Consider the following 18,334-nt stretch of genomic DNA (forward strand, 5'->3'; position numbering starts at 1 on the left):
GCACTCCCAGTCCAGCTCTCTCCAGGAGCCAACACCAACATGCTTGTTCCAAGTGATCTCACTCGCTGCTGGGTGGCATCAACAGGAGTTTCCAAGCCCCTGACTGGTGCCACTGCTGGCATGGTTCATTTTTTGCCCCTTATTTTTCTAACTGGGACTAATTTTGGGAATTAATTTCCTCCTTATCTGGCAGGCCAACAACTTAGCAAGACTTAGAAAGTGGGAGCTAATGGTAAGAGGGAATCAAATACGGAATTGGGTTGGTTTTGAGTTTTTTTGCTGTTTATCCAAAGAATCCTTGGAGGAAGGGGTTGGAGAAGGGAAGTGGTGGAGTCCTCTGGGCTTCTGAAATCAGTTCCAAAGGTGTTCTGAATTGGCTGCGACTGCTTTTTATGAAAGTTTATACAGCATTTCTGTGTAGGGCAGTAATACAAAGCACCTGGCCTTGTCATGAAATTTTAAAGGTTACTTTGCTTGCATCTATACTCTAGCACTAACATACCGGCCAGGATGTCAAGGAGAATGTAGTTTTAAAAACGTAAACAAAAGCTCCTAGCTGTCAGCAGTATTTTTTTTTCGTGATGAAGATAGAGGCATTTTTGTGCTTGTGGCATGCATCCTCCTTGTTTATTTTGTTTTGTTTAATTCTGAAAAAAAAAAAAAAACAAACCAAACAAAACACAACAACTCTGAAGATACTTTTCTTTAAAAATAAACTGATTTTGAGGCTACATCTGAACAGCTCATCTAGTACTTCTCATTCCTGTATAAAGGTTGACTGTAGATGAAGGTTATGCCTGGTAGGACCACAGATTTGGAAAAAAATCTGGTATGCCATAAGCCTGTGAAGTGTAAATACTGCAAGAAACAGGACAACTCAAAACTGCTAACTGTAGTTTGTTCTGATGTCATTACCTTAGCCACACAGATCTCGTCCCGCTGCTGTGTCACTGACTTAATGAATACTGTGTGAGCAAAAGTCTGCTGTCTTCCTTACAGTTCTGTGCCATGTAAATTCCTTTGGGGCTGCACTGTCAATGGGGGAATTTTGTGGTGTTCCACATAGGGAAAGCATCTTTCTAAGCAGGAATGATAGCTACATTCTTGGGGACAGGGAAGAAAAGAGGAGATGACGACTCAGAAAACTGAAACGTGGAGTAAAATCCATGTGTTTTCATTTCAGGAACAAACTCTTCTGAGTTTGTAAAATCAATATATATTTCCCTTAAGAATTTTTGCTGGGGCTTGGGGAGAGAGGGTGTATGTGTGAGAGTGATGTGAAAGGTCTTTGCTGTCAGAATCAAAATCTTGTGTTTAATTGTTTTGAAAATTGGAAGCAAAGTTTTAAACTATGCAAAATTGGAAGGGTGTGAGCACGGACTGGGTAGGCTGGCTGTGACCTAAGCTGTGGAAAAGCCAGGCAGCCACGTTGTTCATTGCTTGGAATTTGAGTCTCATTTTCATATGCAGATTTGGATTCTTTCTGTGACAATAGTCTTGCCTGGCTATCACAAATGTTTGAATCATAGTCACTTTGGGGGAGCAAAGATAAAAGGAAGGTGCTTTTTTTGCCTCTAGTTGCAAGAGGGACGAGGCAGAGGGATGGTGAGAGAAGCATAAGCAAAGGGGGTAGCTTACTCTTGCCTTGATACTTGCAGCAGCCTTTCCTTTTGCTGAACAGGTGTTAGAATTTAATAGTAATTGATAACAGACAGTTGATGTTCTTAATCTAAAACTCTTCTGAGCTGGATTTCTGCTTCAGATGTATGGGTGTTTATGTGCTTTTTCCCACTACAACATATGGTTTTAAAAGCCCAGCATGCTTTTATGTGCATGTATAAATAGCTTGTGTTGAAATACATATACAAACACTGGATGGGTAAAAATGCTAAGGCAGACTCGTTCCAGAGACAGCTGGGAGAGGCAGCAGTGATGGAAAGTCAGAGGGAATGTGGACGGGGTTGCATATGAGACGGAGAGGCAGTTGTGGTGATGCATTTTGCAAAAGGTGTCAGCTGGGACACATGCACGTGCCCAAGCCAGTCTTACTGTGCTGAAGCTACGGGGCTTGGCCCTGCAATGCTTCTTGGTGGAGGCTGCAGCGTGAGATTGCTTCTATTTGAGGCAGGGACCAGGTCTTCCTTCCGTTCCTCAGGGGTACAGGACCACCCAGCCCCCAGCACCCTGTCCTTACTCACCCACAGCCTGTGGCCGACATGTGTGGCAATTGTCCCCTCAGCAGTCCCCACTGGGGACAAGCAGGGATGGAGCGCATGGGACCAAAGCCCTGGAAGCACCCACTGGCCCTGCAGCAGGGACGGGGAAGGTGTGAGGTGCTGCGGGATCAGATCTGGGCGCAGCATGAATGCCGCAGGCAGTGGCGCTGGACCCCCTCTTCTGGTGCAGGGTCCTGCTGGGACACCAGCACATCTCCCAGTGCCGGGGGTGTGGGGAGGTTTTTGGGGCAGTGCAAGCCTTTTTTTCTGCGGCTGGTCAGAAGGCAGCCCTGCTCCTGAGAGCCAGCAGCACCACAGGAAAGTGAAGCTCAGCACACATCTCCAGTGAAATTGTTAAAAAGGCATCCAATGACATCTTTTCTGCCATCTCCATCTTGCTTCAAGCTGTGAATGGCACTAAAGCTCTGGCGTGTTGAACAGGCAATACTGAAAAGGCGGGGAAAAGGGGAGCATTTGATTCCAGTAGAAGTAGTGTATTTATGTTTTTAATTAAGGCTTATTTTTAAAAACCTTTGTTTTTCAAATTAAGTTAGTTCACATGCTGTGTTAAACACTTCCTTACCTCACATGCGCTATGATATAGGAGCTGCTCCCCCCAGTGTGGAGATGGCAGCAGCACAAGTGAGAAGATGGTGAGAAAAGGCTTCAGGCACGGCGGGGACGCTCTGATGCTGCTGAAGCCATCATGCTGCCCTGCTGCTGGTCGCCCTCTTCTCCTCTGACCGTGCTGTAGGTCACTGTCCTATCATTGCTTCATCCGTCCGCCATAAAAGAACGGAAACTGGATGCCAGATCCTGTTGTGTGCCCATCTCCTGTTAGACAAGGCAAGGAGAGACAGGCTAAGGATTATTGAGATTACAGAATTAGGCGTCCTAAACTGAGTCACTTATTCAAAGCGACAGCTTTGACACCCGAAGAGAAACACTGCATGTGCCACCTTTGAAGGAGAATTAGACATGGCTTCTTAGTCTCTTGCTTTTTCTGCCTTCTTTTAAAACTTTTTCTTCTACCAGCGCAGACGTCATTGCTCACAGATGGGGCCCACATGGGTAGAAGAGTGTCTGATGTCTAATTGGGAGCTCTCTGTTTGTGAACCTGAAGTGAGGAAAAAAGGGCATTTGTCTTTTTCAAACAAGTCCTCAGCATGTGCTTTGCTGCCAGGAATGAATCTTGTCCTGAAATGCTGCCCTGTTGTTGCTATGCCTTTCTGATCACAGAGAGCAGCAGGGTTGCCCTCTGCTCTGCTTTGGCTTTCCTAAGCAGCATGTTTGGTGATTTCTGGCCTTCTGGATGCTTAGGTAGGAAAGAGCCTCCATGCTGGCTGCGGAGATCCATGTGTTTCATTTGGAGGTGGGAGTGAAGTCGTGCTTATAGTCTGTGGCAGCTGTGGTGCTACAGAAGCTTTTTAACAGTAAAGTTCAATTGCATTGCGTAGAAGGAGGTGAATGCTAAAACAGGAGCATGCAGTTGGAGTGGAAGGGAAAGGATAAGAAGGAAATACAAGCCCATAAATCACATTAATGAAGGTGAGATGTCTCAAGTGTGCATGTATTGCTGAGGGAGGCTTGCAGAGCTGTGGGAGCAGAGTGCTTGGACCTGCTGGCACACAAGTGCAGTCACAGGTTCCAGTGCTGCCAGTTGTCCCACAGTCTGCTGCTGACCAAACAGGATTTGTTTTTTAAAAGCTAGATTGTACAACACCTCTCTTTTCTGTCACTAAGTGGAGGCAGTTGCTGCATGAGCTCTACCCACAGCACTCCATCAGTGCTGTCGAGTGGAGGAAGGAGAGACAGGGCTTGCAAGTCCTTCTTCCCTCTTGCCAGCACTCCTCATATTGTGCGATTGCTTGATCTATACGGAAATAGAAATCAGAAGGAGTAAAGTTAATTAAGGAAGTAGGCTATTGCTACTGGGTATTGCTACCAGTATTACCAAAATCTAAAGTCTGGTGTTTTGCTAAAATTAGACTTTACGTTGCTGTTTAGTGACCAGCTCATACTCCAGGTTTTAAAGTATTTATACTTCTTTGTAGTTCGCCTCAAAATGACAGTTAGTTCCTGACAAAAATTATGGCCAGCCCATTATTACCGTAGGGTTTCCTGAACGACCACGCTACATTTTGCTGTGTTGTCAATGGGCTAAGATAGTAACACGGTGGGATGCACAGAGGGAAAGGAGATTGCCGAAGATGGTAGGAATTGGCGTGGGGCTGCCTGTGCACTCAGTAATGCCTGACACAGGGCATCATGGGGTTCAGTGAACTCAATCAGCCTCGGGTACAGCTGCCTCAGTCCCCAATGAACATCAATTCCTTCCAGTACTCAGGGTAAAATACAGCATGAGTAAGGCTACCAAAACCTTTTTTTTTTTTTTTTTAATTTGAAGTGTAATCATAATTTTGACCATAGCTCTGGAAAATTAACTGTTTAATACTGAGAAAGAGCACTGCACTGTAAGAAAACAGCTTTAGCTGAACCTTGACACTATGAGGGTCTCAAGAAAAAAGGTTGCCATCATAAACACCTGCTGCTGTGATGCTGTTATCCGCCCACAGTTTCTTTGGCCCTGCAGTGTTGTCGAAGCAAGTGCTACAAGACCTGAGAGAGAGCTCAGGCTGTAGAGCCCAGGAGTTTTGTTCCAAAATACAAGCTCACTTAAACTGATAGACAGCTTCTTTGCTCAGTCTCCTGAGAAACACTTGGCATACACAATAATTGAAATTACAGAATCCTTGTCAGAGTGATGAATCCATTCTGTTTGCATCCAGTAGGTTTTTGGCTATTGAGTACATTTTTTCAGGTTGCCAAACTGATACTCTGTCAGCACAGCTGTAACACATGTTGCTGTTTTCATTGCTGCTTCTGAGCTGCTTCAGCATCCCTGATAATCTTACTGGGGTAAACATTCTGAAACCAAATTTGCATGCTAAAGCATGCATATACTGTGGCATAGAAGATTGGAAGGCCCATTTGAAATTCAGACTATACAGAAAGAAATGTCACTGATGCAGCTAGGCTGGTGTATTAAAGAGTACCTAATTCAGCTAAGATGGGGGGAAAATATATTATTAAACACACTGTAAAATTTGCAGTTCTTAAACTGTAATTCTTCCAGTTGTGAACCCTGTTTTTCAATCCACATATTGCCCTGCAACATGTGGCATTGTTCATGATCTAGGAAAATTATCTAATATTTGAATCCAATTTATGGGTAGATAGGAAGAGACTGGAGATAAATGCTTTCAAATGGAACAGAACAGCTTTCTGCTGCTCTGGAGAGACCAGCTTCCTTCTTTTTAATTAAAACTAATCAGTAGTAGCAGAACGTGGTTATTTGAAAAACTTTCTCTATATTTTTTTCTCTACAAATTAGACTGGAGTCTGGCCTCTGAGACTCTAATTAACATTTAAGATTCAAGTTGTTCAAATAGTTTTTGTTAATACAGTCTGAACCTGTGTTTTATAAAGATCACATATTCCTCCTACCTTTAATAAAGGTTCCATTTTGTTGAACAATAGCTCTTACTGTATTTCAAATTAGACCATTTTCTAAGATCTCTAAATATGTTGCTTTTGTTCAGTGATTTAAATTTGTTCTCTCATGGCGCCTTTTAAATTGGATCCAGCTATTAGCAAGATGTACTCATTTTCCCTGAAGCTAGTCTCCCATTCTGCAGACCAAAGGCTTAGTAAACTCTAGCTTTCCTCCCCTCTTTAATAAAGGCATGGTTTAAATTATTTACTTTTGAAATCTTACTTGTAGACCTCAGAAGTAAAATATTTATTTTCAATGGCATGCTTATGATTGAGAACGTTAGCAAGCTAGAGGATTACAAAATAACATACAAAGATTTCTGTGAGGATGATTGTTTTAGGCTTGTCTGATCATTTGTGTGGGGAAGGGGAGAATAATATGGATTAGGCAAAGTAAGTTATCAGCTGGGTCAGGAAAAAAGACGCACTTTAAGATCTATTCAAAACAGTTTAAAAATATAGTTTCTCTGGTATGTCACTACAGGCTCTTCTTTGGAAAGTCAAACCATTTGCTTGATGCTTAGATGGGTTTAGTCAATCAGCTTCAAGCACTGTTTCCCAAAATTTCTTGGCCCAGGTGGCTGGAACAGAGGGACTGGATTAGAACTGGATTATTTGTAGAATCATGGAGTGGTTTGGGTTGCAAGGCACCTGAAAGACCATCTGGTCCAACCCCCTGCCCTGGGCAGGGACACGTTCCACTAGACCAGGTTGCTCAAAGCTCCGTCCAGCCTTGTGTTGAACACTTCCAGATGGGACATCCACAGCTTCTCTGGGCAGCCTGTTTCAGTGCATCACCATGGTGAAGAATTTCTTCCTCTTTTCTAATCTAAATCTACCCTGTTTTGGTTTAAAGCCATTACCCCTTGTCCTATCACTACATGTCCTTGTAAAAAGTCCCTCTCCAGCTTTCTTGTAGGTCCCCTTTAGGTACTGGAAGGCTGCAATAAGGTCTGCCTGGAGCCCTCTCTTCTCCAGGCCGAACAACCTCAACTGCCTCAGCCTGTCCTCACAGCAGAGCTGTTCCAGCCCTCTGATCATTTTCGTGGCCTCCTCTGGCCCCTCTCCAACAGGTCCATGTCTTTCTTGTACTGAGGGCTCCAGAGCTGCACACAGTACTCCAGGTGGGGTCTCACCAGAGCAGAGCAGAGGGGCAGAATCACCTCCCTCGACCTGCTGGCCACACTTCTTTTGATGCAGCCTAGGATATGGTTCACTTTCTGGGCTGCAAGTGCACATTGCCAGGTCATATTGAGCTTAGTATATTTTATATAGGTATTTATTTCAGTTAAATAGTATCATGCAACAGCTTGCATTCTCTGAAAACGCACTGAGACAGCACAATTTTGGTTTCTCAGCATCTTCTGTTGCAGTGTCAAAATACAGGTAAATGTTTGAGTTGCAAACAATATTGTGCAATACTGTGTTTTTTTCTTAAAATGAAACTAAAAGGTAATATGAGACCACTGGGATTTTTTGCATAAGCTGCTTCCTCCTAAATTTGGAATTCTCTGCTATCTAACAGTAGCATCCCTTCAAGACATTTTGTCTAGGTGCTAACCAATGCTTAGATCTTGATGTGGTTGATATTCATGAAAATGTAAGATTTCCAAATGTCATACCTGAGACAGTGAGTGTCTTGGTGTCTTCCTGCTGCCAAACAGTGCTTCAGAAATAAGCTAATATGGGTACTGTCTTGCAAAACTCACAGTAACAATCCATTTAGCCTAAAAAGCTGATACTGGAGAAAGCCACATCAGCTGCAAAAGCAGAGAGGGAAGGAAGAACCATTCCCAGGTGATGAAGATCCATCCACGAGGAACCTGAGGTCCCAGCACACCTCTGTCGCTCCCCCAGCCACCTCTCCCCATCCTCAGGATTACCCTCTGTCAGTCACAGGCTCCAAAGGACAGCTCTCTGCCTGCAGCCAGAGGCTGAGAAACTAAACTGCGTTTCCAGCTTTGGCGCATGGGTCCCTGCAGCTGCCAAACCCGTGGGAGTGTGGGTGTGTGGGTGGGCGGTTGCAGGTGCTGCTTCAGATCCAGACAAAGTCATATGTGCTCTCTGCCAGTAGTAACAGGAAGGATTGCTATAAATTACTTTTCAGGTTTAGTTTATATTGTTTACGGTGTAACCAGCCAAAACGACATATGGTGTGCATCTCTGAACTGTGCGGAAAGCCTGGAGAAATGTGCAGAGAGAACTTTGGGAGAAGACTAATGGGTTCTTATTTTTGCCACTGAGTATTTGCTCCTGGGAGGAAGAGAAGAGCCAAGAAGAGCATACACAGGATGCGGTATGGTTAGCTCAGTCCTACTGCAAGCTACTTAGTTTTCAAAATCTCCTTTTGAGACTGGTTTGTTAAAAGTGCCTGTTCACATGACTCATTCATTAGGCTGTGAAGCTGTGGGGCCTGTTTTACTTTTCCTACTCTAAGCGTTGGATGAGGTGGTGGGAACTGAGTCTTTTTTTCCATCCCTGTCTTGTGTGAATAAAATTCTCATGTTTGTGGCATCAGCCTAGGGCATGGATTATACTACAAAAAATTACTTCTTTCTAGTGCATGTATCTGAGCAATGACGGGGTTTGCTTCAGCTGCAGTTCGTGTTACGTGGCCATCTACATGCTGTGTTGCATGGGGGTCGTGGAGGGCAGGAGAGTCACCAATATATATGTTCAGCCCAAGTGATGGTGGAGATTTCAGCACCAGCGTTGGTGCAGGTCACCCCCTGCCCCTCCTGCACCAGGAGCCAGCCTTAGTGTCCATGCTCTGCTTTGAGAGTCCCCCAGGAGACATGGGGGAGCCAGTGGGGCTGACTGCCCTGCTTGTTTCACAGGAGCTTCGGCAGCGATGCGTTCTTCTGCAATTTGTTCTGCCATGAGAGCATTTGGGGCTTTTTGGAAAACATGTAATCTGAGGATAACAGACGTGCTACTCCTGCCCCGACTGGCAAAGCGCCAGCATTTCAGATCAGGAAATGTACTGGGATTTGTGCTCACCCTGGGAAAGAAAGGGGAAAAAAGCAAAAGAGAGTAAGAAATGTATGTGTTGTCTGAGATCTCAGTCAACAATGAAATATTTTTCTTTTAAACTCTTTGAAAGGGGGTTGATTGCCAAGAACGGGAACCTGTGGAGGAAGGAACAATAAAGGGAACAGACACAGCTTAATTGTTCCGTGTTTTCCAAAGCAGTTGAGATTCAGATGATGAGAACACAGTGCAAATGTAAGGCAGACACACATGACATTAGTATATGAGGAAGTAAGACCACATGAATGGCTTCACAGGGAGAACTTCTGCTCTAGTCTCCGTGCAGTGATTGTGGTCGCACCAGGACAGGTGTATTGGGGACAAGCTGGCTTGTGCGCTGCACCACCCAGGTGCCTGCTGCTTATTGAAAGTCCCCAGAAATTTAGGCCCAAAGTCTTGCGACCTCCTCCTTTAGGATCAATAAATGTTTTAAGAACTGCAGGGGAAAAAACAGCTTCACCAGAAGGTATGAAGAAAGCCCCATCCCAGAACAGTTTATAACCTGCTGTTGAAATACTCTCAGTGAAGGCACAGTTTGAGATCTTGCGCAGATACAGAAACTGCACTTGATTGCCTACCTCCTGGGTAAGTGCTGTCATTGCTGGACAATAGGATGTAGAAGAGCAATGATCCCAGGAGAGGTCCACAGTAATTTCTCCTTCTTATGTTTCTCATACATACATGATAATACATAAGGAATATATATATATGTATTTTAAATACCACAGTATCACAGTATGTTTGGGATTGGAAGGGACCTCAAAAGATCATCCAGTCCAATCCCCCTGCTAGAGCAGGAACGCCTAGGTGAGGTTGCACAGGAACATGTCCAGGTGGGTTTTGAATGTCTCCAGAGTAGGAGACTCCACAGCCTCCCTGGGCAGCCTGTTCCAGTGCTCTGTTACCCTCACTGAGAAGAGGTTTCTTCTCAAATTTAAGTGGAACCTCTTGTGTTCCAGCTTGATCCCATTACCCCTTGTCCTATCATTGTTTGCCACCAGGAAGACCCTGGCTCAATATATGACAGAAGATGCAGAATAAAGTGAAAATGAAGATATACAAGCTTTTAAATTTTGAATTTAATGTTATTTATGTTCTGTTTGGTTAACTCATGCTACGGATGAGAGGTATAAGCTTAATTTTTGAGATTTGAAGGTTTGGTCTGGGCATGGAGCTGCTTGATGCTATGAGAAACACTCTATAACAGAGCTGGATTGCCTGGGAAGATTTACTGGCAAAATTTTTAGTGTCTCCAGGGAGAAGCAGCAGCTGGGTAGGGTTTTGAAGGTCTGCGTTACAGATATGGGAATCTACAGCAAAGTGAGCTGAATCTTGGAAAGAGAGTTTTGTAGATTTAGCTCTGGTTCCACTTGCAAGAATTTTAACAGCAGTTGTTCTGTCAATGAAAAGCTTTGAGAGATGACTTTCATTCCCTACCATGCATTGTGCTGTTCCTGTTCAGTATCTTAAACGCTGGGAGTGCAAACTCCACTCAGATACAAAACCCCTCAGCATTTTCTTTTCATTCATAAGCTGTGTTCAAACTATTTTGTATAAGAGGTCAGCTGGAAACAGATATCAAGTACCCAAAAAGGACTCTTCCAGGACCTGTGAGCTTTTACACCTTGTTAATTATGCTAATGGGCTTAACATCTAATTACATAAGGCTGTGAATTTTTTTCCTGAGTTGTAAAAAGTTGGCAAGGACTAGAATGACAAGGGAAGTATTTCCAAATACCTTATCTCCAAAAGCAACAATACACTTAAGCGTGACTTTTTTTCCCTCCCTTTCTGGCTTCCATTCTTGATGTTACCAGTAAATCGTTCAGAGAAAGGTTCATGTTCAGTTGCTTGATACAAGCACAATTTGGACTCAGTTTTGAAAAATACTGGAAGTGCTAACATTTTACTATGACAGGTGATTGTTATTAGGTGCACTGTCTTTTGAAAGATGGTAAAAACAAAGGCTGAAACAGGAAGAATGGAAAGGTTTTACTGCGCTTAGCTGTTTTCATTTAGGATCAGTACTGATCTACTAATGGAATATAAACTATTAGTCTGAACACTGCTTAAAACTGAGGAAGCCTTGCTGGAGAGTAAGATGATGCTTGTGCCACAAGAGTGGCCTAGAACAAAGTCACAAATTTAAAGAAAGCAAAAAAAACCCCAAGTGTAATTCATGTTCACACTACTTAAATAAAAAATACTTTCCAATTTTGATTTGCTTGAAAATGTCCATACTTTTCACTACACTATGTTAATTACTGTTTTTGTCAATGTGCATTTGGTAGACTAGGTTTGCTTTTAAAGTGCAGATGGACTTTAAATGCTTTGCAGGGTGCTTAAAATCTATTACTGGCAAAGGTATGGTGGCAAAACTGTTTAATTTAACTGAAAGCTCCCTGTTTCTTTGTTTTGTATCTAACTCTTACACTTTTGGCATGGACTTAATCTTGGTACAGAATTATATTTAAGCCTTTTTATCACTTGGATTATACGCTTACATAGGGGAGATTCTCAATTATATCTTGCAGCTCTCTCAGATGTTTGCAGTGTTTATCTCCTTGTCCCGTGTTCCCCCCCGCCCTTCTCTCAATATAAAAGAAATAGCCTTTAGCTTAATTTACAGTTAAAAAAAAGCAAGAGAGTAAGCAGTGGAGTTGAAGATGCTGCAGATCAGTGCCAGTATCTAGGTCAGTTTACTAATGGAGAACCAGGACAGGCATTCTGGATTTCTGAAGCCTGGGCTCACCCCTGCCCATCCGACTGACCCATGTCGAGAGGCATCTGCAGGGGAAAGAAGATGCAACTCAACAAAAAACCCAGATCCAGCAACAGAACCAAACTGCTTACAGATCTGTTGCTTATCAACACTCACACAGATACAATACAGTTTCTCTTTACTTTTTCAACCCCCCCAATACTTTTTCTCTTTTCAAAGGTTCGTCATCGGTGGTGTGAACTTGTTGTTAAACACAAGTATGTCCCTGGGTATGGAGATGTGGAGAAATTTCTCAGAGATGACCAGGTCAGTTACATTCAATTAGAATTTTCAAAATAGTCAACTTTTTGACCCCCTTCCTATGAAACTAGAAAATGATTTGAATATATTTTATTGCTGCAGTTTGTCAAAAACTTGAACGTGTATAATCAGTTTTTGTCTCTTTGGCCCTTTAAACATTGTAGTGTAAGGAAACCACCTTGGGGTATTCAGCCCCACCTGAGCATGCTGATCTTCTGCTAAGTGGTGAAATAGGACATACTCCCCCACTCCTTCCATTTCATGCAAACCATAGCTCACAATGGTGCCACCAGGATACTTCTCAGTGTTGGTTCCTTTTGCAGAATGGCAAAGGCAACTCTAGCTGTGAATGTTGATGCAGGTAGATATGAGCCAAGTGCAAAGGAGTCAGTACTGTCCTGATTACAGTTTTCAAGGCTACATCCAGAAGGAGAAGCACAGCACAATGATGCACATCCAGAGAATGTGGGCCTCTCCACCCTTAGGTAGATGCTAACAGAAGACTTTGAAGGTCTTGAAAGCCTGGCTGTATGTGATGTCTTTACTATGATTTCTTATTTAGGTAATTGTGAACTTACAGTTCTAATCGTACCTCTACCTTATTCTTTCTGTTTTATTTATTTTTATTCACTATGAACGCTATAAAATCAAGACATTCGCTGCCTAGGGTGACTGTTACATATTGAAAATAGAAAATGTTGCAAGATATATCAGAGTCTAGGCAAGATATTAATGTCTTTACCTTTTATGTTGACAATGAACAAAGCTATTTGCAGCCAATGAGGTTCTTGTGCTTTCTGGCAATTAACGTTTTGTCACAACAGCACAATACAGTTATTGCAGTCTCTTGCGCTCTTTCTTCCAGCTCTGAAGTATACCTCCTATTCATATCGCTGCCAATAAACAGGCCTCAGACTTCCTGGCAAGCTCTTTATTTAATCAAAAACAAAACAAAACAAAACAACAAAAAAAAGGAGCTATATATTGTACATTTTTTAGTCCTGTGAAAGGGTAGTGATAACCAGCAGCAGAAGCTGGGGGGGAGAGAATAGGAAATCCTTGACTTCATAAAAGCAAACACATTGAATTGCATTATGTTTGGAATGGATATTATGCTAAATAATGACTAACATTTTCTGCAGTGGAGGGAAATAATTTTTGCAACTTTTCGTTATGTATTCTTCAATATCTTTAATTTCGTTTACTCCAGCAGTTTATACAGCTTATGGAACAAGCAACTTCTGGAGTGATTTAAAGTCAGACCAGTTGCATGTCCTTACTGATCTTGAAAGACTTGGCTTTTTTTAAAGTCTGGGAAAAATGCAAATGTGACTCTTTAAATCCTCCCCAGGACTACAAAAACACAGTGTGTTTACTGCATGTTAATGTTTAGGCTTGGGGAAAATTATTGGCACTGCATAGAGAAGGTAATTCCTCTTTATAACAAAATTCCAGCATTTTGAAATTCTGTATGAAAGTGAGAGGAGTCCAGGTCCAAGGCCGTGTGTGTGCCTGGTGTGGTTGCCAAACCCTGCAGTTCTGAGTTCTTTGGTCTCTGGGCAGCAGAGAGCACGCTGAGCGCATCAGCAGGGACTTGGGTGGGTTTCTGCCTCTCTGGGACTTTTTCCTTTAGTTTTAATCTTTGTTAAACTTTAAATTTCCATTCTTGTTGAGCCTATTTTTTTTTAAGGCTTAGCAGCCAATGCTGGAAATCCTGAGGAACGCTATTAAAAATTGTGGTTTTTCAGTGCTATCCAAATTTTTCCTCTCCTGCAACTGTCCAAACATTAAGTTCAACTGTGAAAGTCAGCGTGCTAAACTGCTAACGTTTTGTCACGTGTATGATCCTATTTTGGTAGGTGCAGCTTAACACTTACTGAATTCCTGGAATTAGGTGAAAAAAAAAAAAGTATCATCAAAAAAAAATGGCAATTCTCAATTCTCAATGTGTTTCCCATTAAGGCAGCCAGTGCTTTGCTACTGCCATTGCAGTGGCCCAGAACTCACCCCCAGGTGCCCTCTTAGCTTTCTGGATAGCTGCTATGTCCAGATTGAGTAGTTAGGAAAAACCTGCCTTCTTACCCAGTCAGAATTTTTGCATGGTCAGACAGATCTCAGATGTACAAAGAAGAATCTAAAACACAGACCGGGCCACATCCGGTTGATTTCTAGTTAAAGAATTGCCAATTGGGGATTTTGGACTGGACTGTTTTGGTTGATGGCCTCTTTATTCTTGTGTATGTGGGGAAACATCCCAATTGGAAAGAAAATGTGTGTCCTGTTGAAGGATGGACAAGCTGTTTTCTTAAGGTGCATTTGGAAATATTTCAGGTAGTGGATGAAAGAAAAACTATTTCGACTTTGAAAGTGACAAGAAGAGTAAGAAAGCATTTTCTTGTCACTACATAACATCATTGTAATATTCTGTTCTTAAACACTCAATACAACATATAGAGAACCATCTTCAGGCTACAGAGATCCAGATAAAACTAATTTTTTGGGGGAATGGTAGGTATGATAGAGCATATGGTATGTCCTGTGTTTTGGGTTGTCTTTTATTTTGTTTGTTAATGAAATGAGTACCAGGAGGCCAGTGGGATGAAAACGAGCTAACTAGTTGTTACTGGTGATAAGATGTCTGTGTGCTGTGTTCCTCTTTCAGGCAATGGGTGTGTATCTCTATGGTGAATTAATGGTGAATGAAGATGTGAAACAACAAGAACTTGCACATAAATGCTTTGCTGCAGCACGAGAACATATGGATGCGTCCTCAGCCAAAGTGGTGGCAGAGATGTTATTCTGAAGAGGTGATTTTTCTTTTTAAATTAAACACCCTGATTTTGCCGCATGTGAAGAATGCAGAGCTCACTAAACATAGTAGACTTCAGCATACCATACATTTTGAGACCGCTTAGCTTGAGAAATAACTCTTGTTAAATATTTTGCTTTTCTTTTTGTTGTTTTTTTTTTTTTTTTTTAAGCCCAGCTGCTGGAGCAGTGAATTAGATACATTTAGGCACTAGCTGGAGAGCACGGGGCACGGCTTTGTTGTAAACTTTGTAATGGACTGTACAAGAGGCAACTGTAAGTCCAAATGGCCGGAGAGGGCCAGGCTCAACCTGCAGTTGTTTCCCATTCTGTATTCTTAACTCTGCAAGGACCATTTCTCTTTAATGAAGCTGCATGTTGGCTTGACGGGCACAGTGGAAGTATGAAGCTGTGTACTTGGAAACAAATCTGAATCATGTGAGAACAAGCTGATAATTCAGATGTTTTTGTGTTATGTGTAGTGAGGCCTTTGAAAACTGATGAGGTAAGAAGAGTAGCCTTAATATGAACAAGCTGCTTAATATCATACATAATCTAGCACATTTCTGAAATTAATGGGGAGGAATCACTAGAGAAGAAGCAGAATTGCAAGAAATATTCACAAAATAAAGATTGCTGCAGGCTATAAACTGGTAATTTCCAAAGATATTCTCAATTTCTCAGTCTTGAGTAGCCAGAGGTGTATTTTACAATGTCTGTGTGTGCATGTTTAACACATAGCCAATTAGGATTGGTATGAAGGTCTTTTCCAGTACAGCATACCTCAGATTTTTGCTTAATGGTATAACTTGTCTGATAGTCTGATTGTCTTGTTTGTTCACATAACTTCACAATTGATTAGTGGTATCAAAACTTAGGCATCTAATCTAGCAAAATCATAATTTTGTAATTGCTACCAAGCAGAAATTTTCATTTTCTCCTGTTCAAGCCTGTACATGTAACAGTACTTGGTAGCGAGTTCCAGTTGAATATGTCATGTTTACTTTGTTTGTATGAAATACAGAAGATGATAGATACCATGAAATCAAGTTTGCTTATGAACAACCATGTTGCTCTTCTGTGTAGACAAAAACTGTGCCTGCCAAGAAAACGTTTTGAGAAAAGCGGATCAGACTGTAGAGTGCCAAGGTATCAGTTATGGTGTAGGAGTCACCTTCTGAAACAGGCAGGGCTGAGAGACTTGCTTGTGGGGTCCCAGTTATCAAGGACCCACAGGAATTTGCGTTACGTTCAAAAAATGTTAATGTGGTAGAAGCCTTCAAGTGTCTGAAGGCCAGAAACACCAAGATGCAGTTTGTTCTGGTACTACTGTACTTGAAACTGTCTTCCTATAGTTCCATTTGTAATAAAATAAAAATCAAAGTTTCTACAAGCTTCTGGTGGTAAGTATCTAGCATAGGAAAAGTATGTGATACATACATGTTAGCAATAGTCTAGAATTGCCCCTTTGACTTTTCAGATAGACTAGATGTGTATGGTGAGGTATAACATAAAATCTAAAGATACTGTTATTAGAACAACACTATGTGTGACTGCACAGCTTTCTTCTCATGTTGTGGCTGTTTGGGTTCCTGGCATGATGATTTGTGACTTAAGATTAAAATCACATTGCCAGGGATTACCACACAGCCATTACCGCAGCTGCTAGTATGAAACTCACCATAACTATCCCCTCTGTGCAAGTGTGGAATCCTCTCTGTCCATTAACCAAAGTAAGAGGGAAGCAGCAGATGCATCGTGGGAGACCCTCATCCGATAATTAGCTATGCCGAGACGGAGACCTCTCTGGCGAGGTGCAGAGCTTAGCTGATTGGTGAACAGTGATTGTTTCCCTCTTTGTTCACAGTGGCTAAGTTCTGCACCTGAAGAGAAGGGGAGAGGAGACTTTGCCTATTGTCAGCCTGCGCAGGGCACAGAGCGTGTGCTGGCTGAGATACCTTGCTGCTGAATGGGCAGATTTACCATGAACACACGTGTGTGAGATGCAGTATATTGAGAATAAGAGGCAGAGGTGACGTGGGGAGGACCAAAAGACTCTTGGCTTTAGCTGAGAATAAACAGCGCTCCTTGAATTCTCAGTCTGACTTCACAAGTGAGGCATCACCTGCAGTGATTTGGTCACCATGCTTTTCTACAGGTCAGAGGAAATAAATGTGACTTTAACCTGGAATTGTCTATAAAGCTTTGTTGGGTAGTCTTGTCTTTAATGGATGCTGTTGTGGTCTCTCTGCAATTGTAGCTTAGCACCGTGTGTTGTTTCCAGGAAATGGTTGTTTCCGCTGGGAGCTGCCATTTACGGCTGCTGCTGTTGTTCCAGGCTGGTGATGGACCCGTCCTCCGGTGCCTACTGAGCTGATATCAGTTCTGATTTCACACACTGGCTCAGTTCAGCAGGAACAGGAGTCGAGCCCTTTTCTAAGAGCCTTTGAGAAATGTTGTTACTGTTTTCTCTAAAAAAGCCAAATTGGTATACATTAAGATGTCTGGATGTTAAACACTAAACAGCCTAAGGTGGAAAGGTGACCTCAGTACTCTTTAGAGAACTGTTGGCTTAAGATGAGAAGGTATGTGGATATGTAGCACATCACACAATATTGCTTTGGTGACTGACCTCCAGTGTTATTTTTCAGAGTAACCTGCTAATAATCAAGAGAATGTGCTCGCCCTGTGGATCTTCCCTGTCTTCTCCAGACCTTGTTGCAGTAGCTCTAAAAATCTAAGGAAATCATTGTTAACTCTGTAACCTCAGTTGTGCTCTACCGGTAACCTGAAAAATAACTCCATTTGGAAAGCTGGGGCAATCAAGAACACACAGATACTCCTGTATCATGACAGAGAAATAATTTTTACTGCTGTTTCCATTGCAGGAAAGATCACAGAGAAACTCTTTTAATATGTCTCCTACTAAACCCAGATGGTACTAGGATTCCATTGACCCAAGACATCAAAAGAAGGATTTTATGACTGCTAAAACAATCAGCTGGCAGAAAGATTTACCTCTCAGTATTTATGTCTTCCAGAGTCTCACTGTAGCCAAGAAGGCATGTGCATAAAACAAGCTACACATACAACCTTACTGTGGCTTTAGGTGGTTCTTTAATACAAAAAATTTGAGGGTTATCCTTGCTCTTTGGTGATATAACCATTCCAGTTTCCATATGACAAGGACTCGTGATTTGAATGGTTTTACACACTCCAGTAATTTGGCTAACATTAGTAACCTCTGAAATTCTATTAAACTATATTCTGTACTTAAAATTTTGTTTGTAACTTCTATGCCAAATTAAAAAGCCAATATAAAATTATCAGGAGCTGGGGTAGGGCAGGGGAGGTTAATTGGAACTGGGCATAATCCGTGAAAAGTGATGGGATGGGATTGAAGGCAAAACACAAAATCAGAATTCTCTCTCTGTCTTGTTTTGGTTAACTTTTATCAAAAGTGTCAGACCTTCTGTTTTCTGAAAAATATCTTCCATATCCCTGTGCTGCTCTTTTTTCACGGTGATGTATCAAGTGTAGCTCTTCTTTCCTAGGAATGTACTGCTCCACTGATCAGGAGACATCTTAATTGTTCCTTTCAGAGAGTAAGAATTTAAACCACAAAAATCTGGGGATATATTTACTTCGTACACTATTGTTTTACATCAAATACTCTTGTAAAAATAAATATTTTTTTTTTCAA

The 18,334-nt window shown here is 42.1% G+C and overlaps 1 protein-coding gene across 14 annotated transcripts in view; it reads left to right on the top strand.

The window, feature by feature from the left end:
• The window catches only part of AOPEP (aminopeptidase O (putative)), a 189,705-nt gene extending 171,371 nt beyond the window's left edge, over positions 1-18,334 (top strand). For 8 of the 14 annotated variants that reach the window (XM_071802515.1, XM_065860566.2, XM_071802518.1 and 5 more), the window contains 3 exons: positions 11,743-11,829; positions 14,486-14,630; positions 17,283-18,334. In XM_071802515.1, coding sequence (XP_071658616.1) covers positions 11,743-11,829; positions 14,486-14,626 — 228 coding nt within the window. In that variant the 3' untranslated portion in view covers positions 14,627-14,630; positions 17,283-18,334. Of the gene's footprint in view, positions 1-11,742; positions 11,830-14,485; positions 14,631-14,804; positions 15,137-16,498; positions 16,790-17,282 lie in introns of those variants that run through there. The other 6 variants (XR_011736625.1, XR_011736627.1, XR_011736626.1 and 3 more) reach the window with 6 other exon arrangements.

This window comes from Patagioenas fasciata, chromosome Z (genome assembly GCF_037038585.1).
Source record: "Patagioenas fasciata isolate bPatFas1 chromosome Z, bPatFas1.hap1, whole genome shotgun sequence".
Classification (NCBI taxonomy): domain Eukaryota; kingdom Metazoa; phylum Chordata; class Aves; order Columbiformes; family Columbidae; genus Patagioenas; species Patagioenas fasciata.